This window comes from Amblyomma maculatum, chromosome 6 (genome assembly GCF_055883805.1).
Source record: "Amblyomma maculatum isolate TAMU_Amacu chromosome 6, ASM5588380v1, whole genome shotgun sequence".
Taxonomy (NCBI): domain Eukaryota; kingdom Metazoa; phylum Arthropoda; class Arachnida; order Ixodida; family Ixodidae; genus Amblyomma; species Amblyomma maculatum.
In genome coordinates, this window is record NC_139349.1 from 1558425 (window position 1) to 1582496 (window position 24072).

At 48.2% G+C, this 24072-nt stretch overlaps 1 protein-coding gene across 1 annotated transcript in view; it reads left to right on the forward strand.

The window, feature by feature from the left end:
• The first annotated feature begins 206 nt into the window (after window positions 1–206).
• Window positions 207–24072, forward strand: part of LOC146184944 (uncharacterized) — a 29592-nt gene continuing 5726 nt past the window's right edge. Inside the window, exons 1-8 of the mRNA XM_084605845.1 lie at window positions 207–285; window positions 16157–16317; window positions 17952–18050; window positions 18389–18503; window positions 19025–19097; window positions 19165–19210; window positions 21308–21330; window positions 21422–21497. Of these exons, the coding sequence (XP_084461971.1) occupies window positions 207–285; window positions 16157–16317; window positions 17952–18050; window positions 18389–18503; window positions 19025–19097; window positions 19165–19210; window positions 21308–21330; window positions 21422–21497 (672 nt within the window). The remainder of the gene's footprint in view (window positions 286–16156; window positions 16318–17951; window positions 18051–18388; window positions 18504–19024; window positions 19098–19164; window positions 19211–21307; window positions 21331–21421; window positions 21498–24072) is intronic.

Consider the following 24072-nt stretch of genomic DNA (forward strand, 5'->3'; position numbering starts at 1 on the left):
CTCATATTCGTTATAGAAAAGACTTGCTGAGAAAAAGCGAAATGTAATGTAGGAAATAAGTGTGAGGAAGTTTCGTTTTACAGAGGAAATTGAATTGCAGCATTTGACCGCATTGATCCGCGATGGCAGTACAAGTTCCCTTGCATATCTCAAGGAAGTCTTCCACTCGCAGCATAGCGCGCACCTACTACCGCCACCCGAACCACATGTGCTACACCTTGGACTTCATTCAGTACGCGGAAACTGGCAGCACATTTCTCCAGTGCAAGGCCCCATGGACGTGGGGTAAGTCGCTTTTGTTGCTTAGCGTTATTCTATTGTATACACAGGGTTTAACGCCCTCAATCTGTGTGTACCATGAGGAATAATGGAGTGTAAAACTGCTTACTACCAACTGCACTCAGAACACGCGGCTGTTTTACGAGTGCACCTTTTTTCTACCCTTCCCTGCCGGCGTAGTAGGCGAAAGTGGGCACATGAGAGCCGCGGCAGGTGTTAAGAGAGCGAAGAGCTACGTACCATCTGTCCGTGCAGCAGGCAGCATAGCGGACGGATCGAAATCCCGTTCTTCGCATTCAGGGCAGAGAGAACAGGTACAGTGTGAGAGGTAACGAGTGACATAGTGGCTAGGGGAATAAGGCGATAGCAGATGAGTGCGAAACTGTACGGTGGCTACCACAGGAAGAACGCGGAGAGTCTCTACTATGGAAGGAGGAGGATAAGACTAAGGCTGAAGAATGCGCAACCTGACGGTGGTGCTACGAGAAGCTGGAGGGTGACTATACCATGAAGCAGAACGTTACGGTTACAGCAGAATATTGCAGAAGATGATAGCGATAATGAAAAGCGTGGGAGGGGAATGCGGCGCTAGAGTCAAGAGGGTAATGCTAGAAGAGGGAAAGAGAGGGCTGTGTTACCCCACCGTTTACCCGTGAATTTAGGGCGCAGCTCTTAGACGCCCGTTTCTGGCTTGAATGACGCTGCCTTTGGGGTCACCGTTGGCGTCAGCTTTAACAGTAGGTAGCTAAAGGGTGGTCCAGATTGCCATACTGTGATAGTTGGCACTGTCAACTTGGTGCGCATGGCTTTGCTCAGCATCCGGAAGGCCATGGTTATCCGGAGCAGATGCGTTTAGGACAGTCTGGTGAATGGTAGCGTTAGGGTCCTGACGTCCCCTTTTTAAGCTATCGTTCCTTGCACTTGAAGGCGACACTCAAGTGAACTCGGGAGATAGTGCCCGGGGTGTAAATAGGATTCCTTGGACATAAGGTGCCCCGAGGCTTGAACGGAAGGGTGTAAATAGGAGGCCTTGGGCATTAAGTGCCCCGAGGCATGAACGGAACGTAGATCTGAAAGGGGAGCAGCAGCCCGGTGCCATTAACGCGGTCGCATCTTGCCCTTAAAAGGCCCTTGAAGAGCTATTTACTAAAATTATAAAATGCGTGCGAGGAATAGGTATCCCATTATTCACCTCTGCAGCGCAATGTTTTTTTTTTTTGAGCTAGCTTTATTAGCACCGAGCATATGGCCGATCGAAAATGATGCTCCTAAAATTGGAGGGGTTCAGCACTGCTGAGCCGAATGTGGAGCGAAAGTTTTGGCTGCAGGCGACCGAGCGTTGCATCGAACACAACCAGTGTTCCGTTGAACGCATTAAAGTCACACCGGCGTTCTAGGCAGAATCCACTCTTATGCCGTACAAAACTCATTCACTAACAAAAACCGCATTCGGTTGTTGTTGCTATCACCAGTGCTTTCTTTGTCTTCTTCTTCTTGTCGTTGTTCCTCTGTAACACCGGAGAAACCGGTTGCTAGGCAACGGGACGCTCTTTCAGGCATCGGTGAGATACTCAGGGGTAGCGTATAGCGTACCAAATTTCGCTACAAAAGGAGAAAAATTCAGGGGCACTTAGGCTCACTGAAGCGCTTCAAGGCGGAAGCCTCCCCGCCGCGCTGCTTAGGCATTGACTTCGACACCGTTTGTGATTGACTAGAATTGTGACAGATACTGTACCTTTTATTTGCTGTCAACTAATTTTAAACGCCGCTGACGCCTGCTATGCTGCGCCTATTTCTATAATGCTCTGTGGTGCTCGAGGAAGCGGCAAATGAAAGGCGCCGGGATGGAACGCCCGGCGGGGTCAGCGTGCTGTTGTTGTTGTTATGAACTTTATTTTTCCACCGATGTAGGAAGCCCCCCTGCTCCCCGCCCCTGGCACGCAGGCCTATGGGATGGAGGCTGGGGCCTCCGCGTGGCTGCCGCGAAGAAACACTGTCGTATATGCGTGAATCTTCTGGTGACGTCATCACCAGTCATGACGTCATGACCGGATAGGACGTCATTATCACTTCCGGTTATTAGACATGACTGGATGCGTTGTCATGATGCCGTCACATCCGGTCACGATGTCATAGCTATGGACGTCTTGAAACGTCCACCCATTACTATTGGTTAGGGATAGTTAACCATGACTTGTACTTTCTGAGTACTAGTTAATGTCTGCTTAGTGTTAGTTAAACACCCCTAAACTAGTAAGTGACGGTTAGTGATAGTTACGATGACCTCCATTGTTTCCTGTGGGCATCTGCTTAACTATTTGACTATTAGTCGTAAATTATCATGCAATTATCTTTAAAATGCCTTAAATCATGTTCCGATATCATCCGATTGCTATTGACTAAGTATCTATTCAATGGTGATTGGCATATGCCCATATAAGGCATGCACCCGTAACGCGGACACATTTGAGGACGACAGTATGATGAAGGCTTTCACCTGAAAACAAGTCGCGATGGCGCCCCACCCCGTTCCGTACGCGTAGCTTGGGAGCGTCCAATGAGCGCCCAGAAGCCCGCTGATGTTAATGGGAAGGTTTGCTCGCGGAGATGTGTCGCCCCAATAGGTGGCGAGCTTTCGACAGCATCACATTTTAAAAATCGTTTGCAAATTATCGGCTTGACGCAGTTTTCGAATTTGGCTCAATACTCACAAAGACCACCTCTATGGATTTTTTTTTTCATTAGAATTTTACCGCAAAGGAATTTTTGGGGCACTTTAAAGGCGGAGCTTAAGGAATGTCCGAGGTGAAGTAACGCGCCGCTCGAGCTCGGAACACACTGGTGGCGTTGGCAGGTGTCGTCTCAGCGGCTCCTTTATAGTCAACAATTGGGGAACGAATAAATGTCATTTGTAGCATGCTTGTGGGGCACAATATTGACCAGGCTCGAATTGCACTTATGCCGAAGCACGATTCTCAAACTCTTTACCTCAGCATATTGCAAAATTAAACTACCCGGACAGGGCGCTCAACTCTCTCATCGAAATCATTGGGCCAATTTTCGGAGCAAAGATTCTTAGGCGTTAATAGTCGGGTTGCGCTTGCTTGAGCGCCGTATGCCGCCATGAAATGCGGTCACTTATGAAACACGCCGACGCCTACGAGCCACTCTCGGCACGGTTGACTGCTGTGTTGACCGTGCATAGACCTCGTCTTTCAGAGCAAGACGTTGGTCCAGCACCTGGAAAACATTTTTTGTCTGATACCCCAGGGCTTCCTTTCAACAGCGATAACTGACAAAGAGCGTCAGCTGAAGGATGATTATGTGTGGGGGAGGGATGTAAGTCTAAGTGTACATGTATATGTATGTCTGTATTAAATTTTTCTTCTTACAATACCGCAAAACGGAAATACCTATAGAGCTGTGCTCAGATGTCGCATTACCGCGTATGTTAATTGTATGCCATCTTTCGCCGTCCGCCGCCACCTTTCGAAGTGCGGTTGATGACGAACCAGCAGACAAAAGCTTTAGCCACTTTAGCCGGTAAAGAAGTACAGGCTTTGCCGAAGCTACATTTCGTGTCAGCCGATAAGCACTATTTCTGACAAAAACGAACGAAATGGGAATGATTTCTGATCAGCCGGCGTCTACCTCTCTTACCTTTGATTGCATTAAATGCTCAGGTCTGCACATGCATGCACTTCACGTGCACACACGCACTTCACGCACATGCATCCACTTCATGCGCGAGCTGCTTTCGCAGCAATCACTATTCTGAAATGCGTGAAAAGTAGGCATCGCACTTTGCTAAGGGTTTTACCATTTGAAAGCTGCATTAGAAACATGAAACCTGCTGGAAAAGTCATAATTTTGGGCTCGACTTGATGCCCTGTGTTTCCTTTTAATATTTACAGGCGCATGCAATGTGCATTCAGGTTGTTCAGTTTAGCAACCCTTCCTTCCCTACTTCAAAAGGAAGAAGTAAATCTAGAGCGGTTAAACGATAGCTCTGCCCATATTGGTAAGTGGTGGCAAGCGACGAAACAAGGCGAAATAAGACGTGATGCAATAACGATGAGGTATGATTAATTGGCCAGTTAGACTAGCGCGAGCACTCCGCTCCGCGGTACTTCCCTCTCCGTCGTCTTCGTAGCATTACCCGGGCCAACCGAGCCATCGTCCCGATCGATTCCTTCATATAAGATGTATGAAGTTACTGTGGAAACAGGATGGAAGAATAGAGGATGAAATGCTTGCCGCCACGATGACGGGAAGATTTGATTAATGTTTTCCATTCCGAAACCGCCATTTTCCGAAGACCCATGGACACGCCAGACGGCTTTGAAGGGGATGCTATGTTGGCTCTGGTGGTCCTGGGATTACTTCGTCGTGGACGTTTCGGCTATGTTCGTTCTCACGTCATCGTGTGTTGTAGTCAGGGCGGGGATGGGGACAGCGGCTGGTCAGATCGGGTCACGTTGAGCCGGGCGGCAGAGTCTAGGTAGCTGCAGCCAAGACGAGCCTTCGCTCCAATGGTGAGTGGCGACTTATTCCGCTCTTCCGCCAAGATGTTACCTGATTGCAAGTGATGAAACAAGGCGAAATGCTATAAACAGGACGACTTGATGAATTGACGATAAGATATGATCCAATGGCCAGCGGGACTAGCGCGAACGCTCCGCTTTGCGCTATTGCCCGCTTCGTCGTAGCAATATAATACACAAAGCTGGTTTTATGTTTACCTTATTGATTTATTTCACGCTTTAATGATTATGAGCAGAGTTACGAGGTCATTGTATTAAACTGTTGTTGCGACTGTAGGAAGGAAGAAAAATAGTCCACGAGCCTGCCATGGGCGTGCCAACGGATGCAGATACACTCGTGGCAAGAAGCCGCCGCCTCAAAGGGCGGGGGCCCGAAGGTTCTTGTAGTAAACTGCCTGTATGTAGTATACTGCCGCGGTTTCTGTTTGTTAGTAAAAGTGTGAGTTTGTCTGGAAGAAAGTAAATGCGCAGTATCTGTCAGCCTTTTAGGTTGACATTCAATCATGACGTAAATGAAGAGAGGAAGAGCTGTCATAGTGGTGGGCTCCGGAAAGTGGTGGCGGTTTGCTAAATTTAGCGGCCGTTGTCCGCACAATGTGGCTGACCCACTACATCTGGCACCCGCTTGCGCGTCTCCTAGTTGAGTTGGCATCACCTATATAAGTCAGCGCACGTTAAAGATCCCCAGGTGGTCGAAATTACTCCGTAGCCCTCCACTACGGCTTCTCTTTCTCTTTTTCCACTTTCACTCCCACCGTCCTCCCTTCCCTTACGGTGCGGTTGAGCTGTCCACAGAAAACAAGTGAGACAGTTTCCGCGCCTTTCTCTTCATATAAATCAATCAAATCAATCCACCTGAAGTGTGACATATTGCGCTATTCCTTTTCACCGGGACGGCATTAGTATGAAAGCTTCCTAGACTACCCTCTGCACTCCTCCTCTCCACGGCATCTCGTTACAACCGAGGTCACGAGGCACGCGCTGTTGCTATGCGAGAAATTGTTTAAGGTCAAATTTCAGATTAACGCGACCTTGAACTACGCTAGCAGCAGAGCGAATGCTTTAAAGAAAAAAAGAATAAAAGACGGGAACACGTACACGCTGTTTCTGCTAATGACGTGGGTTCTATTGACACCTAATCCTGATGGAATCGGAGTTTGGTGCAAAACCTCAAAGGAAAGTAGTGCAACATGAATACATAAGTAATGTGACCGTAGCAGAAGTATCGACAAATAATTGGTAGTGCAATCGCAAACTATACCCCGAATAAAAATGAGCAGGATGCTTAAAATCGTATAAGCGCAGAGCCTTTAACGTCGTCTTTTCATTTCATGATTTTTTAAAAACTCTTGTTCACATTATTACACTTTTACAAATTATTGCTATAACATCAGTACACATCACACACACACGTTAGTAGGTCACATGTACAACGCCTTCACTAGGTGCCCATTTAACACGCACACGTGGTACGAACTATCCACCAAGGCGTGCAAACCTGGGCCCGTATTCCGAGTTTGCGTCGTTATCGTGTCTCCCCGACCTCGAGTCGCCTGATTGGTGGAAACGCTGGAAAAGGATGTTGTCACCTCTTCCGGTTCTGCAGTGGCAACACCAAGTTTCGGCACTTCTACCAATCAGATGGCTCGAGGTCACGTGAGATAGCGACACTTCGATAACGATGCAAACTCGGGCCCTGGCATACTGACGGCGTGAATTCGAAGCGCAATGGTGACAAATTTATATGACTCATTTTCTAATATATTGTCACGTAGCCATTCAGGCCCGTAACCAGAAGGTTGATTTTAATAGGGGGGTTGGCCTAATAAGCACAGAAGAGCAGGTCCAGAGAGCACTGAGTGACAGCAGCAGACTTCAGCTTCTTCTCGAACGCCACGGGGCCACTTCTTCGAGTCCGCGCACGAGACTCTCGATGAGCAGCCGCCTAGCGGCTGCTGTTGCACACGTTACATTACCCCCTCTCTAAAAAAAATAAATGTCAACTTGATGAATTCGAATGCAGAGAGAAAAAAAAATAAAGCAAGAAACATGCGTTAGGGGGTGCGCTAATTTTCTCGCGAAAAGTACGGCTTCATGCGCACGATATGGACAACCTCGGATTCCTGCTGGCGACGAGTAGAAGAAAAGCCGTCCGGAAGCACTTCGTACGTGACGTCGCTCAGCTGACGGAGCACTTTGTATGGCCCAAAGTACTGCTTCAAAAGTTTTTCAGATAGTCCCCGACGTCGAATCGGAGTCCAGAGCCACACTCTGTCGCCTGGTGCGAAAGTCACTACACGGTGGCGGTGATCGTAACGCTGGGCGTCTCGGCCTTGCTGGTTCCGGATGCGTGCCCTCGCCAGCTGTCGCGCTTCTTCTGCGCGTTGAGTGAACTCCTCGGCGCCAACTTCGAGGTCACGGCCGTCGTGGGGCAACATGACTTCGAGCATTGTCGAAACTTCGCGGCCATACAATAAGGAGAACGGCGTCATTTGCGTTGTTTCCTGCTGCGCCGTGTTGTACGCAAACGTGACGTACGGGAGGACGTCATCCCAAGACCGATGTTCAACATCCACGTACATGGACATCATGTCGGCGAGAGTTTTGTTCAGACGTTCTGTCAAGCCATTAGTTTGTGGATGGTAGGCGGTTGACCTGCGATGGGTAGTGCCGCTTAGCTGCATGACAGATTCCAGTAGCTTGGCAGTGAAAGCAGTGCCTCGGTCCGTTATTATAACTGTCGGGGCGCCGTGCCTCAGAACTATGCGTTCGATGAAAAATTTCGCTGCCTCGATTGCCGTACCGCGCTGGAGGGCCTTCGTTTCAGCGTAACGCGTGAGGTAATCTGTAGCGACAATTATCCACCTGTTGCCGGAATCAGAGATTGGAAAAGGACCCAACAGATCCATGCCAACTTGTTCGAATGGGCATCTTGGCACTTGAACAGGATGCAGTAAACCGGCCGGTTTCACAGGCGGTGTTTTCCGTCGCTGGCAATCATGGCATGTTCTCACGTAATGTCGTACTGCGGCAGCAAGGTTTGGCCAGTAATAACTCTTCTTAATTCGGGCCAGAGTTCGAGCATACCCCAGGTGACCCGCGGTGGGCTCGTCATGACATGCCTGTAAGATTTCTTCGGAAAGAGACTGTGGTACGACGAGGAGGTAATCTCTTCCCGTCGGAGCGAAGTTGATCTTGTATAAGACATTGTTTCGCATGCAGAACGATGAATGCGTTCTGGCAAAGAGACGGGGAACTTCTGTAGTGCGCGCTTCCAGAAAATCGATAAGTGGTGCGAGGGCCGGATCGTTACGTTGCTGCTGCGAAACAGTGAGCGCGTCGACGGCTGCGATAAGGGGAAAGTCTGGTTCTTCGTCTTCCCGCGCAGCCTCGACAGGTGAACGGGACAAGCAGTCAGCGTCGTTGTGCTGACGTCCAGACTTATACACGATGGTCATGTCGAACTCCTGTAGCCGTAAGCTCCATCGTGCAAGGCGTCCGGAGGGGTCTCGCAAGTTCGTTAACCAGCACAGAGAGTGGTGGTCACTCACAACCCGAAAGTGTCGGCCATAAAGATAGGGTCGAAATTTCATCACCGCCCATACAACAGCCAGACATTCTTTTTCGGTGGTGGAATAGTTCGATTCGGCACGGGACAAAGTCCGGCTGGCGTATACGCTAACTCGCTCGGCACCGTCTTGCCACTGGACGAGTGCAGCACCTAGACCCACGTTGCTGGCATCTGTGTGGACCAGAGTCTCGGCATTCGCATCGAAATGGGCAAGCACAGGTGTTGTCTGCAAGCGGTGCCGTAACTCGTCGAATGCCTTTTGCTGTTCGTCCGTCCAGGTGAAGGTGACATCATCCCGGGTGAGACGTGTCAACGGAGCGGCAATGCGTGAAAAGTTTTCAGTAAATCGTCGGTAATAGGCGCAGAGGCCCAAGAAACGGCGAACTGTCTTCTTGTTACATGGAGTAGGGAATTTGGTGACGGCTGTTGTTTTAGCGGGGTCGGGACGAACTCCTCGATGGCTGACGACGTGGCCCAAGAACAGGAGCTCTTCATAGCCAAAGTGACACTTTTGTGGTTTTAACGTGAGGCCGGCAGATCTGATAGCCCGTAGCACAGCGGAGAGACGTTGGAGGTGTTCCTCGAACGTTGGTGAAAACACAACAACGTCGTCCAGGTAGACTAGACACATCTGCCATTTAAGACCAGATAGAACTGCGTCCATCATTCGCTGGAATGTCGCTGGAGCGGAGCACAATCCGAAAGGTAAGACTTTGAATTCATAAAGTCCGTCGGGCGTGACAAACGTGGTCTTCTCGCGATCACGTTCATCGACTTCGATCTGCCAGTAACCGCTCTTAAGATCAAGCGATGAAAAGTAGCGCGCGTGGCGCAGCCGGTCTAATGAGTCATCAATGCGTGGCAGCGGGTAGACGTCTTTTTTGTGACCTGATTGAGCTTACGGTAGTCCACACAGAACCTTAAACTTCCGTCTTTCTTCTTAACGAGGACAACAGGCGAAGCCCAGGGACTCCTCGATGGCTGGATGATACCGTCATTTAACATCTCGTCGACCTGTTGAACAATGACTTCGCGTTCTCGCGGTGACACTCGGTAGGGGTTCTGTCGGACTGGTCGGGTGCGGTCGTCGGTTATTATGCGGTGCTTGGTCAAGGGCGTCTGTTTAACCGCGGAGGCGGATGAGAAGCAGTCTTGGAACTGAAAGAGTAGCCCGACGAGTCTTTCCTTCTCTGCCGGTGATAGAGCGGGATTCACATCAGGGTCGAAGTTGGGCGTTTGGCTGGCAGACGTGTTGGTCTCAAGAACAAAGCAGTCGTGGGCAGTTTCTGCCACACCTTCAAAGTAAGCTACCGTGGTGCCTTTATCGATGCGTTGCCGTTCGTTTCCGAAGTTCGTAATCAGCACGTGAGCTAGTCAGATGAACTATACCGCGTGCAACACAGACTCCATGATGTAACAGAAGCTCTGTGTTCTGTTCGGCAACACCGGCAGCACAGGACTGGTTGTCGCACCTGACTGTGACGAGAGCAGACGAACGTGGCGGCATGGATACATCCGCGTCAACGATGCGTAAAGGTGCGTGGCGTCGTTCTGAGTCAGCGGTCATTGTTGCAGGCGTCGAAAACGTTACAGTACGGCGAGGAAAATTAATAATGGCCCCATGCTCACGTAAAAAGTCCATGCCGAGTATGAGGTCCTTGCAGCAGTGCGGCAGGATAACAAAAACGGCTACAAAGGCTGAATTGGCGATGGTTACTCGGGCAGTGCATCGTCCGATCGGCGTCATAAGGTGACCGCCAGCAGTACGAATTTGCGGCCCCAGCCATTCAGTTGTCACCTTGGAGAGCCGATCTGCGAAATTCTTGCTTATTATTGAAAAGTCTGCTCCGGTGTCTACCAAAGCGGTTACTGGGTGTCCGTCGACGAGAACGGAAAGGTCGGCGCTAACAACGTGATCGGCTTGAGGTTGATTGGGAGTTTCGGGTTCATGGGGCGGCGGAGGCATCGTAGTCACAGCATCGGGCTGAGTCGTCACGGGAGGGTCTTCGGGACATCGATTCCGTTCGTCAGCAACCTGCCCCCCTGAGGTCGCCGCCTTCAGTTTCCCCGGTGTGGGCTTGGCGACCGGCGCCTCGACACATGATTAAACTCACGGCGGCCGAGTGACGAGTAGCGCACGGGGGAAGACTGTGTACTGTCGCTCGAAGAGGTTGTCCGGGTTGCCAGATATTCTTCGATTTATGGAGGGCGTTCGCCGACCCGGGGACGCGGGGAATCACGTGCAAAACCCCGAAGACCGAGTTCACGGTATGGACAACGACGGTACAATTGGCCGGGTTCTCCGCAGTGGTAGCACAGCGGCCGTTGGCGAGGAGTGCGCCAGACGTCTGCCTTCCGAACCGGTTGCTGCATGACGGGGCTCTGCTGGGTTGGCGGCTGGTAGGAAGGTTGGTAAAGCGGTGACTGCAGAGTGGGCGGCGGCTGTGCTTCGAAACGAAGCTGTTGCGCAGGAGGCACTGCAGGCCGACGAAGAGCCGCTGCGTAGTTCATAGAACGTGGCTCCGACAGTGACTCAGGCGGTGAAAATGTCTGGCGGATTTCTTCACGCACGGCTTCGGTGACAGCCGCGGCAGTCGGGTTAGACGATCCAAGATTGAACTTGAGGAGCTCCTCGCGAACTACCTCGCGGATCAGTTCACGCAGAGAGTGATCTTCAGTGGACCCGTTCAATGTGGCCACACCGCTGAAGGGTTGACGACAGGCAGACTCCGTGCGCCGGTATCGTTGCTGCAGGGCTCGCTCAATGAGGGTAGCTTCATTGATGAAGTCCGCGACGGTTTGGGGTGGACTGCGAACCAGACCAGCGAAGAGGGGTTCTTTTACGCCCTGCATCAGGTGCCGCAACTTCGCTGATTCTGTCATGTAGGGATCAGCCCGTCGGCAGAGACGGGTCACGTCCTCGGCGAACATGGCCACACTTTCGTTAGGTAGTTGCACACGAGCTTCTAGGAGGCGGCGTGCGCGATCACGGCGGTCGTGGTTGGCAAAGGTTTCCCGCAGCTGCTGGCGAAAGGAATCCCAGCTTTGAAGACTGGCTTTCCTATTCTCATACCACGTTTTTGCGCAGTCTTCAAGGGCGAAATATACATTGCGCAGCTTCTGAGCAGGGCTCCACTGATTGAATTGCGCCACTCGCTCGAACTGGTCGATTCAGTCGTCGACATCTTCCGCAGTAGCGCCATGGAAACTGGGGGGCGTACGAGGCTGCTGAAGCAGCAACTGATGCTGACTTGCCTGTGCCATTACAGAAATCTCGAACTGCTGGTCAGCTGGCGTCGGTTCAGGTAGAGGAGCGAATTCCGGCGCCAGACCTCGGAGGCGACGGCTGCAGCGATGAACGGGTGTCGACACGAGCGGAAGCCGGTTGGGACTCGATGAGCGGCTGCGAGAGGCCCGAGACATGTAATTCAAGGCCTCACCTCCACCAGTGTCACGTAGCCATTCAGGCCCGTAACCAGAAGGTTGGTTTTAATAGGGGGGTTGGCCTAATAAGCACAGAAGAGCAGGTCCAGAGAGCACTGAGTGACAGCAGCAGACTTCAGCTTCTTCTCGAACGCCACGGGGCCACTTCTTCGAGTCCGCGCACGAGACTCTCGATGAGCAGCCGCCTAGCGGCTGCTGTTGCACACGCTACAATATTTTGAAATACCCCCATCATAGAAAGCTCCCCGCCAATTTTCGCTTTATTTGGACCTCTCCTGAATTCGGTAGCTTAAATATATATGAATTTCGGGTGTCTGAAATTCCCGTGAAATGTCATGTGGTTACGACGTCATCACCCTATCGACAAGTCAGGATTTTACCCGACCGCCGTCAACAACGGCGGCGGCTTCTCGGCGGAACAAGCTGTGTATACGTAGTGGCACAAGAAAATACAGGTAGCGTCTTAAGATACTACCTGTATCCATTGAGACACATTATATTCTGCTTTCGAAAAATATCTAGAAATCTGTGTGTGTGTACTCAAAACTCTAATTTCGCGATAATAACAGACTGGCTCGAACACTTTTGTAATTCACGCATGCCATAGACTTCTACAATGACTGAATTCAAGGTTTATTTAAAATAAAAATATTTATGCCAAATTAATTACTTCATCATCCGGAGCTGTTCCTGCTTCTGGATGAAAATCGCCTACATGACCTTACATATAACATTGATAGCTAGCATCTTATGCCAGAGATATTACAGATTCATTACAACGAGCTATCGACACGGTACAGTCTTATGTGCAGGAAAACGGCCTTACCTGTTCACCGGCTAAATCAGAACTATTAGTTATAAGGAACAAACAAGCTTCACAGGTAAAACAAGATTCTCGAGAACCTATCCAGTTACACATTGACAACCATCCGATACCCCCGGTAGCCACGATCAGAGTTCTCGGAATGTTGATTCAGAATAATACGCAGAACGCAGAAGCTATACGCCGGCTACGCGTCACGGCGCACCAGATAGGTGGGCTGGTGAGACGCATTGCTACACGTCGCAGGGGTATGAGAGAAGCCGACCTGTGCAGGATCATTCAAGCCTTTATGATAAGCAGAATCATGTACGCTTGCCCGTACTATCATCTGCGTCGTAGGGACGAACATGCACTTAATAGCATAATTAGAACAGCATACAAAGCGGCCCTTAGCTTACCAGTATACGCTAACTCAGATCGACTACTGCAGTTAGGAATTTTTAACACACTATCTGAACTAATTGAAGCCCATAAGACAGCACAAGTGACCCGCTTGTCACGCAGCCTTGCGGGACGCGTAATTCTCGACAAGCTCCACATACACCCCACTGAGGAGGTGTGCGCAACATCCCATTTATCGGCTGACATAACTAGTAGACTAGTTGTTAAACCAATAGCCAAAAACATGCTACCAGGTAGACATGATCCCCGCAGGAAGACAAGGGCACAGACCCTTGAAAAACAGTACGAGGACGATCCACAAACAGTGTACGTGTATGCAGCTCAACACATCAAAAACGGAGCATACGTGGCATGTATGGCCACTCCAAAGTCAACCTTCATTAACGCCATAACATTTCATGCTAGCTCCACATGCGAGGCAGAGGAAGTAGCTATCGCACTGGCCATCGCGGATCCCCACACCAAAACTATTCTAAGCGACTCAAAAAGCGCCGTTCAAAATTTCGCCAAAAATTCTGTAAGCGCACTCGCGGCGCGAATTCTGCGCAACCGATCTCTCAATCACAACATCAATCTCGTATGGGTTCCGGCTCACGCGGGTAACTCCGGAAACGAAGGGGTCGACCGTCTAGCCCGAGGCTTAACCAACCGGGAGAAGGGAGATCTATCGGGAACGGACGCGCCTGTCGAGGCACCGCGCACATACGCGGAGGTAACAAACTTCTATCGCGAGCTAAGATGCACGTACCCCGCCCCTCACCCCGACCTCGACCGGGCGCAAGCCACGACACTCAGACGCCTACAAACAAAGGCCATTCTTAGCCCCTACCGACTATCGTTAATTACAAACGGAGAATTCAACTCTGCATGCCGGCACTGCGGTGACGGGACGCAGGCCACTCAAGACCATATACTGTGGGAATGCGCCAGCAATCCCCCTCCAAAGACACTCTTGCCAGCTCCCTCAGCGGAGGAATGGAACAAGCTGTTGGCCAGCCCAAGAAAAACTACGCAACTGGCCCTCGTCACGCGAGCTCAAGAGGTCGCTCCCGACTGGAGGCCACCCTAGACTCGCCCCAGCCCGAAATAATTTCTTTCATTTCGTGGCAATAAAAGTTGTTACCACCATGCCAGTTACAAGTCCGTGAAAAAAAGAAAAAACCCACCTGCAATTTCACTGAGCCCCGCCGGGGTGGTGTAGTGGTAAGACGCCCGACTACTGTGCCGGAGTTCCCGGGTTCGAACCCGATCACGGCGGCTGCGTTTCGATGGAGGCGAAACGAAGTGGCGTTCGTGTGCTGTGCGATGTAAGCGCACGCTAAAGATCATCAGGTGGTCAAAATTACTCCGCAGCCCTCCACTACGGCTCCTCTTTCTCTCTTTCCACTTTCACTCCCATCTTCCTCCCTTCCCTTGCGGCGCGGTTCAGGTGTCCACAGAGCAAGTGTGACAGATATTGCGCCTTTCACTTCCTGTGAACCATTATTATTATTATTATTATTATTATTATTATTATTATTATTATTATTATTATTATTATTATTATTATTATTATTATTATTATTATATCACTGAGCCCAACATTCCCTCTCGCCGTGAGAAAAAAATAACAAGTGACTGCATCGAGCAGCAGCCCTTCGTATGCGCCATTCAGATGTAAACAACAACAACTAGGATGTCCATGTATATTGTTTCCTTCGGGTGAGCCATTATTACTTCTAGATACGAAATGGCTGTGCCACTATGTCTAGCAGAGATTTCAAATGTTGTGGGTACTCCTGAACCCCTGAAAAACTCGCTAGTCGTTCTGGAGCACTTGTTTGAAAAATCGCGCCCACAAACGTTGGCGCCGTGCCGGAAGATGATAATGGTGATAAAAAAAGAAAAGAAAGTTAGCTTGAAGCATAAGTTGAGGAATATCTCTTTCTCTATAGAGCAGTCGTTGTCTTCTGTTTTAATTTTGCGCGCTGTTCTGAAAACGAGGGCAATAAATGGTTGAACCATTCATACCCAAATGGTTGAAAAAAACAAAAAAGAACTGCAGAAAATTTTATATTCTTGGAACATAACTTTTGAAGTTTTTGACAGTGAAGCTGTTGTTGCAACACAAATTTCTGTGGTATCTCTACATAAAATCCAAAAGTTCTACGGGGCAATAACCTCATAAAATCTTATATAATCGCATAGACTCTCATGCGGTGCGCATCATTACCATAAAATATCTTACATAGGTTGTGATAATCTACAGAAAGCTATGCGTGAGATTGAGGGAGATTGTGTGAGAAAATGTGCCTCATAAAATGTTTTCAGTAGTGTAGAATCAGAATTTGGTGTAGTCTCAGCAGAAAAGCACTACTGAACTACAGGACACAAAAAATGACGGCAGAAAAAGACTACAGAAATGTACTACAGAACTGCCGAAAAGTATGATGTTACGACAGAACTACAGAATAGTTTGTCGTATTTTTGACACGGTTCCGTATTGTTTGACAGGGAGGTGTTGCTCTTTCGCTGTCTATTTTGTGCGGAAGGGTGGGGCGAGCGCATTAATATATGTCTGCGCCTGGCTCCCATGAAAAATGTATCGTGAGTTGTGTATAGTAATTATGGTCTGTTATTCTCCTATTTCATTGAGCACGCGGTATGAACATCGTGGACCATAATTCTGCAGCTTGGGACACCGGCCCGCTGCCGCAGTTGGGTGCCATCTTAGTGCTGCCCCATCTTACACTGCCTAACCTTACGGGAGTCGTTCTTTAGTTACGCAAAAGTCTTGATATGTATTTCTGTTCGGGAATTGTTTTGTCTTTGCTTAAGCACGCACTTATTGAAGACTCAGTAGAAGACACTCACTAATCCCTGAAGATTATTAAGTCTAGAAGTGTTTTTGAATACGTGCCATTCAAAGGAAGGACCCAGCACTTGTCTTTTAGTTTTGCATTGTTGCCCGATCTTATCGCTATTTATTTTAAAATGAAGTAACCATTTTCGTGACTGAAATCTAGCCGTCGAGGTCAGTCACGATGCTTGCTTATAGAAACAGGAAAAAACAGTGTCCAAAAGTGTTACTGATGCCGCTTTCGTCCCCTGCAGAGCTAGAGTTGGACGTGTACTGGACGTCGAGTATTTCGGCAGCGATCGAAGAGGCGAACAAGTTTCCCGTGATTGTGCACAGACCCGAGACGTGCCTCCCGGATAAGCTGTCGGCTATTGTAGGAGAAGCCGGAGTGGCCTATGTGCTCTCCGTCACGCAAGTTCGCCTCCTCTCTGGCTCCTACGTGCCACTGCGTTTTACCTTTGTGTTACATCCACCTACGTGCCATGAATATTATACATTTTCTCTTTATTTCCTTTTGCAAGTCAGTCGGAAAGATATACAGGAAGTTTGTTGCCACAATAGAATTTCTTTGCGCAGGTAACCTCCTGTGACAGCAGAAATTTCCTTTGCAACGTTCGAACTTTCTGTATAGTTACACTAGAAGAGTACTGCAGAACTACATATATATATATATATATATATATATATATATATATATATATATATATATATATATATATATATATATATATATATATATATAATGCACAAATGTAGTACAGAAATAATCTACAGTACTACTGGTGAGTACTACATAACTACAGAAAATTCTGGCGTTGACGACAGAACTACGCAGTACTTTGTGGTATTTTTGATGTGGTTTTGTACTTTTTTTTTTGCGACTGGGTCTTTCTTTCATAGCAATATTGCAAACCCAAACCCAATTGTTTACTATTTTTGTCGTTTGTTTTTTCTAATCGGGGACGAGATTCCCATGAAGCGTCAAGTTGAAAGCGACACGATAAAATGCATCCTATTTAGCTACGTTGGCCAATTGGCTAGCTAAATCAAGCTAACAAGCTTGAGGCAAAGATAGGCGAAATCGGTGACTGGGGACATTAAGGTTAGCGCTCTGTAATTTTTTTTTTTGACCGCCTGACACATCTTAAGAGGGAAATGCGACAGCCGTATTTTTCGCTCCACAGTCAACTGATAGGAATTGATGAAGACGAGAACATGCAATCTGCGAGGTAGCGACAGTTAAACATGCATGATGGGCGGCAGCGGCGAACGTTATGGGGTCCTGCTATCGCTGCTGACGTGAAATTTCTGAATTTCAATCCATTCTTATTTCTGAAAAGAGTGGTAAAGGCTTCATTACGGCAACGGATAAATCCTTCCTGTTAGCCTAGTAGCGCTTTCATCTGAAAATAAGAGTGCAACACGCATGTTGCCTTTGGGTTTCTTGTAGCCTTCAAGCGGATATTTTGCACGATATGTAGCACAAGAAGGCATTTTTGCGATGCATCTCATGGAAGACAGTTTGCTCTCATCTTGAAACCACCTCGTTTCGCGCTGCCGTGTTTCGCAATATGCCTGTCTGCTTCCAATATTAGCTGCAAGTGCGGCCTTGATTACCTCACAGTATGTAGTGAGTTGCATGGACGCCTGAGGTGAGCGTGGTCTCTTAAATCGCTTTTTTTTTCACCTGCGTTTAACAGCTAAGTACAAACTAGTCATCCTCGAGCAACTCTTATTACTGCCTTCTTTTTGTGTTATACGCATATATTCTCAATGAAGTGTCCTTTGTTATTTATGCTTAGCATTACAAGTGTTGGCGGCCAAATTCGGCTTTGTAAGCGAACAAGTAGTCCGTGTTTCAGTGGAAACTTGATATTTCTCTCAAGCCCATCGTAAAATTTACCTGTCTAATGAATACTTTCTTCTTCTGAAAGTTTGTCATTTTCAAATGTGGCAAAACGAATGAGGTTGCTTTGGTAACCTTAAGGACATAGCTTTTTCAATACGGAGTGGTGCACAATACAAAATAACTCTCTCTTCCTTTAACAGCAAACAGTGAAGCGTCTGCCACCACCTTATGCATCCAAGTGCACCGATTATGCAAAGTACGGCAAGCACAGCGCGTATGGTGGATTTATGAATCAAGACGTGAGTATGTGCCCCCCCTTTCTATGATGGAAGAGGTGCAGACAATGCAATGAAATGTAGGTCCTCAGATTGAATCTCAGCTACGTTCCAGCGAAACAATACGTACGCCTTGAGCACCAGTTGAGGTTGCTTTACGTTGTCAGGAAAACTTTCGAAATTAAACAGTTTCTATCTGTTACCAAAACCAAAAATTACCAAACATTTGCAAAAAAGCGCACAGAAGCTCCAAAATGCGTTTTATTTTTCAGCAAAGTTTGTCTCGTTCATTGTGATTTAGCGTTGGTCTATTACAATATAAGTTCCACACGTCGAACTGTGGCCACTCTTGACGCTTTCAGACTTGTATCCAGGTCTGCCTCATCCGGCTGCAGACGACAGCCTGTGGCTGTGTGGATCCGGCGCTTGAATTCGCAGGCCGCATTGGCGCCAAGGCGTGTGCACCAGGCGACGCCGGTGAACACATTTTGTATAAACTTCTGTCTAACTCTTTATCCGATATGCAAAGCGCCTTTTTCTACGCAAAAAGAAGAAAGCTGACACGTCTTTCAGTACCTAAAGAAAAGTTACGCAAATAAATAAATCGATTCCGCAAGCAACTGTAAGATGTATATGTCGTGTTCGAGCGCTCACTTGGCGGAACACATTTTATGTATGGGCCGTAAACTGGAGAGCTCCCACTTCATCCATCAAATTTTTGTAATGATTGTTTTCCACAGTTGTTCTTTTTTCCTTTTATGACTACCGCAAATGGTATCGGAGATGACAGCTCGTAGGCGAATGGCGTTCGCCGGTTGTGCTATCCAGGCAGCTGTTATCAATTATAAACAAGGAAAGCAATAAACGAAGGAGAATAGCGCTATAAAATGTGGCTGCTGTTTAAGGCTGTTCCTCGTGCCATTAAACAGACTTGGCGCTGACATCAGGAATGTCGTGGAAAATAAAATTGATTTAATTTCTGTGTCTGCCTCCTCCAGAAATCTGTATAGAGAGCCTGAGTGAAAACAGTACTTTGAAGATATGCCGAAAGAAGTGCCGAGCACCGTGCAAGTGAGCACTTTTGCTTGCCCTGAAGTTCCTTTATCCGTCATTGCGGGTTGTTTGTTTATATTGACAGGGACACCACGTACGATGTTCGCCTCACAGGAATGGGAGTTGCTTCGGTAGGTATACGAATGCCTGGTCATGAAATGCCCTCATAAACTCCCGAATATTCTGGCCAGTTCACTGAGTGACATTAAGGTCGTGGAAGAATGCAATGCTTGGAAGGAAATTCAATATGTAACTGCGCTGGCATTTATTAGTGCTGCACACTTGCCTTGCTTTGTACCGTACCGATATATAGCGATGAAAAAGAGGACGTACGTTGCGTTAGCGAGGGCAGCACAGTGGTGACCTCTAGAACACTCATTGAGCTTTACTCCGATATTCACGACTGTAATGTCGGTACGGTTTTTTATCTGTGGTCTAACAGAGAAAATTAATGCAGAGGTGGCGTAGCGGCTTCATTATTGCACGTGGGAGGTGCAGGGTTCGAACTTCGACCCCATTGCCGCGGGCATCCATCGGTGATGAAATAGCTCTCGCCTGCTCAGGCGTTCGGCTTTTCTGAGATGGAATGCGTCTGACCGTACATTGTTTAAAGAATACGTTGTACCTCTGCGCATTATGAAGAAATTTACCTTCGCGCCATAACAAAAAAGAACATCGTCCGCTCAAAGGGAGGGAATCCAGGTGGGTCGTTATGACTAACCCTTTTTGTTATTCCCTCCGATTGACTATGCACATCAGCCATAAAAATAGCAAATTGACCTATCTTTTGCTTAACGGTGGTCCATGATTATTGCCATTGTCTTGAGTCACCGGCCCATCTTTCATTGTTTTAGCTTAATTGACGCCCTTCTGCTGTCAAAAGCAAACAAGAAGCTTTGTTGCTCCAGTGAAGCCGTTTCGTCGAAGGCAGTGGTGATAACCCTATGTTTTGATGTTGACTGGAGACTTTGAAAGATGATAAAATTTGCGAAATGTAAATAAGGGTTCACTCGTAACACGATTTTATCGAATCTAAAGGGCTAGAGGTGCCCTGTAGTTTCCTTTAAAATGTTCAGTAGAATTCTGGCTATTTACAGTAGCATCATCGTACTATTCCAGAGACAACTGAAGCCCACTTTGAGATGGTTCCTAGTCTTGCGGTCTCAGTGCGCATATTCTTATACGTGTTATAGAATCCTTAGAATAATATGTAATTTTTGACAGATACATGGAAGAATTTCCACCAGGTAAATTTCGCTCGCGAGCCTTGTTCGGAAGGAATAAGAGAACTCACGGTTTGCATCAAGTTTCTCACACCAAAGGGCGAAAGGCGTTCGCAGCTCCACCGGCGAATATGCGGGGTGTTTCAGAGAAGACTGCTACAAATTTTTATAAACAGGGATTTAGAGATACAAACATGGCTCTTCTACAACATGACATGCTATCAAGTCAGCGTGTTGACTAAGTTCTAATAGTTGATTTTTTAATTAGCACGCGTTGGCAGCTAATTGCAATTACAGGTTTGTAGCTGACCACTGCTAATAGCCATATGTGCTTTTAGAATTATGAAAATACGAGTACTTTCAGCGCTGTGGCTGAACAAGTTTTGAATACTTCTGGAAAAATTCACAGATCGCGCGCTGGCTGTGTGCGCATAGCGACGTCCAAAGAATCGCGACATTCCGCGGTGCATGTGCCACGTGACCTTTTCTGGCTCGCTACCCGCACTGCGCTGCTTGCTCCTCCGTTGGCGGCGTCCAGAAGGTCACGGGACATTTGCGCCGTGGTATGACCATTGCTAACTGTCAGGCAAAAGTGCCTAACTGCAAACAATGTGTCCATAGTGAACAAGTTTGCTGTTACAATTTACTTAACCACCTTGCTAGTTAGCGTAATTCATCCGTTTTTTGATGTTCGAAAGCACTAGTATTATGTTGCCGAAAAAGCCATCGCTTGACCTCTAAAACACCGTTAAGGAAAATTGATGGCGGTGTTTCCCAAAGCACCCGATATTATACCATTTACTTGGTGCCGTCATATGTCAGACCCCTTGCGGTCTATATGTCCTATGTCTGTCCATATGTTGGTTCTTTGTACTAAAGGAGCCAATGTGCTAATGCAAAATAAGAGAGACCAAGCATGTCTCATGCAGATGTCTATCTGCTCGCACTATATTCACTCAGCTGTTTGCTGTGCCTTCTTTCTTTCTTCTTTCTTATAATTTGCAGTCCAAGTTCCTAACGAGCGACGAGTAAGGAACACAGAAAGCACGCTGCAGCCAGCAACGCACACACGTGCGCCAGTTGGGTACCAGGTGTCAGTTTCTTCTTTCTTGTTTCAAGGATCAAGCTGTTTGGCCTGGCAGTAAAGTTCTCCTCGGACACGCAAAAGATCTTTGTCTACGAACCTAACCTAACGGTGAGTGGCTTTGCCCGTTTCCTTGGGACGTGCCTTTGATACTCCCATCGGATGGCACGGCAGCGAGACGTGATGCCCCGACGGGTCACATTCATAGAAACTGCCAGGACAAAGAAAGACCTAACTACACGCCGCGTGAACTATTTTACGACGTCACGTATACAATCGCTATTTGAAAAAAAAAAAAAACAGTGTTCTTCTTCAGGCAGTTTTATAAGCTAGTGCACTTCATAGAGAGTATTTTGCCCCTTTCTTCTCAGCACACTGTGCCGCAGATGCAATTCTCAAATCCCGTACGGAAGTTTACATTGGCTACCATGTAGCACCTGTGTCGGGTGCAACGAGAAATGAGCTCGTTACGCAACGAGAAATCATAAAACGAAACGTGAGGAAAAAAAAAGAACAAATGACGAACGTTCCTTCTCTTCGCGATATAGGGTTGTATTCTGCTCTATGAAAGTATCACCCATTTTTCGGAACCAAAATTACCTCTACTTTGCATGTCTTCAGCGGCACAATGTTGCTTTTCGCAGCGTGCTTGTTGTCTGGACAACCAAAGTTTGATTTTCGTTTGAATTAATGGTGATGTACAAGAAAATCACTAACTGTTAACGCGCCTTAAACGAACCCCAGAAACAACTTAATTGTTTATCATTTTCACCCACAAGAAAGCTGTGTGCCCTCCCATTTCTTCTGTTTTCTATCAATTATTGGTATTTGTATTGTAAGGTCGGGCTTGGCGGATCAGGAGACCTGAAGCCCTGGTCGCTCACTGTAGCGAACCACACTCAGCAATGATGATGGGTATCTACAAGAGAGAGCAAGATGAAGATGAAGCGCCATACAGTGCTCACGCTATTTCCCCCGCGGCAGTTGAGTTCGCAGCATAGCGCTTAATAAAAGGCTTCATGCGTGACAACTTCAGTTGCACGGTAACGACTGCCCGGAGGATGGTAAACAGGGCAGACGTTGACCGGGGAGGTTTGTACAAGAACTGAGTACGGACCACTGTAACGGCGCTGGAATTTGTTACAAAGGAGTGCATAATGGTGTCCAAAGTAACACCTCGTCACCGGGATGGAACGAAACTTGGCGGTGGGTCGCATCATAGCAGCACTTGCGGTCTTCCTGGTTGGCTTCAGGGATGAAGCGAGCAAGCCGGCGAGATCTGGTCACTCGGGAAATGAACTAATTAGGAAGAGATGATCAGGAGCTGGCATGTGTAGAAAGGAAAGAAGCATCATGAAGTTAGCGGGAGAACGGCTGTAAACGAGGAAAAACGGGGTGTAACCTGTGGCCCGCTGTACAGCCGTGTTGTAGGCGAACGTAACAAAAGGAAGAATTAAGTTTCGGTGGTCCTGGTCGACGTACATAAACAGCATGTCAAAGCGTGCAGTGGAACCGCTCAGATAATCCATTGGTCTGCGGGTGAAGCTGGAGGTCAATTTGTGATTTGTGGTAGAGGCCTCAAGAACTTCGGCTACAATCGTCGGCAGAAATGTCCGACCGCGGTCGCTGAGAAGCACTTGAGGGGCCCCATGGCGCAGTACGAGGGATTCCAAAAAGAAGGTCGCGACTTCAGGTGCTCAGCGATTAGGCAGGGCAGCTGTCTCAGCGTAGCGTAGTGTAGCGTGTTAGATGGTCGACGGCGGTGACGATCTGGCGATTACCTCGTGCGGACAATGGAAGCGCCCCGTATAAGTCTATGCCGACAACGGCGAAAGGATTGGCAGGGCAAGGTAGAGGCTGTAGTAGGCCAGCAGGAAATGAAGTCGGCCGTTTGCGGCGCTAGCATGGCAGACAAGAGGCGACGTATTCTGCCACGCTTCGGGCGAGGCCTGGCCAGAAGAAATGGTTTTTCACGCGGTGGTAAGTTTTGTGAAAGCCTAAGTGACCGGTTGTAGCATCATCGTGGAGAGCCGCCAGAATATGGGTGCGAAGCGCTCTCGGGATAACGGGGACCCAACGGGTGCGTTCAGAGCAATAAATATAACGGGAGAGCACGCCGTTGTCAAGTTTGAACTTTTGAACTTACCTGCGCATCCTAGCGGTAGGAGGGTGAGAAGCACCGGTAAGACGGTCGATTAGAGAACGACAGTATGGATCTGCTCGCTGATGTGAAATAAGGGCGTAGCGATCTGGAGCAACGGCAGGAGGAGCACTGGTGATGTCTGGAGCCCTTGACGACATTGGGGCGTCGATGGTGCACGCAGGAAGGAGCGAAGAAGTACTAGCTGGTGATTCTGGAAGTGGGAAAGGGGAAAGAGCATCGACATCTTAATGTTTGTGACCCAGTTTGTATGTGACATCGAAGGTGTATTCCTGCAAACGCAGAATCCAACGGCCCAGGCGTCCAGTCAAAATTTTGAGGGTGGCTAACCAACACAGAGCGTTGTGATCGGTAACAATCGTGAAATGGCGACCGTAGAGGTAGGGGCGGAATTTCTGAACTGCCCAAACAACGGCAAGGTACTCTTGCTCAGTGATGGTGTAGTTGCGTTCCACTGGTGTTAGAGTGCGACTGGCAAACGCAATTACCTTCTCCCGAGAGGCGCTATCACGCTGCAGAAGTACG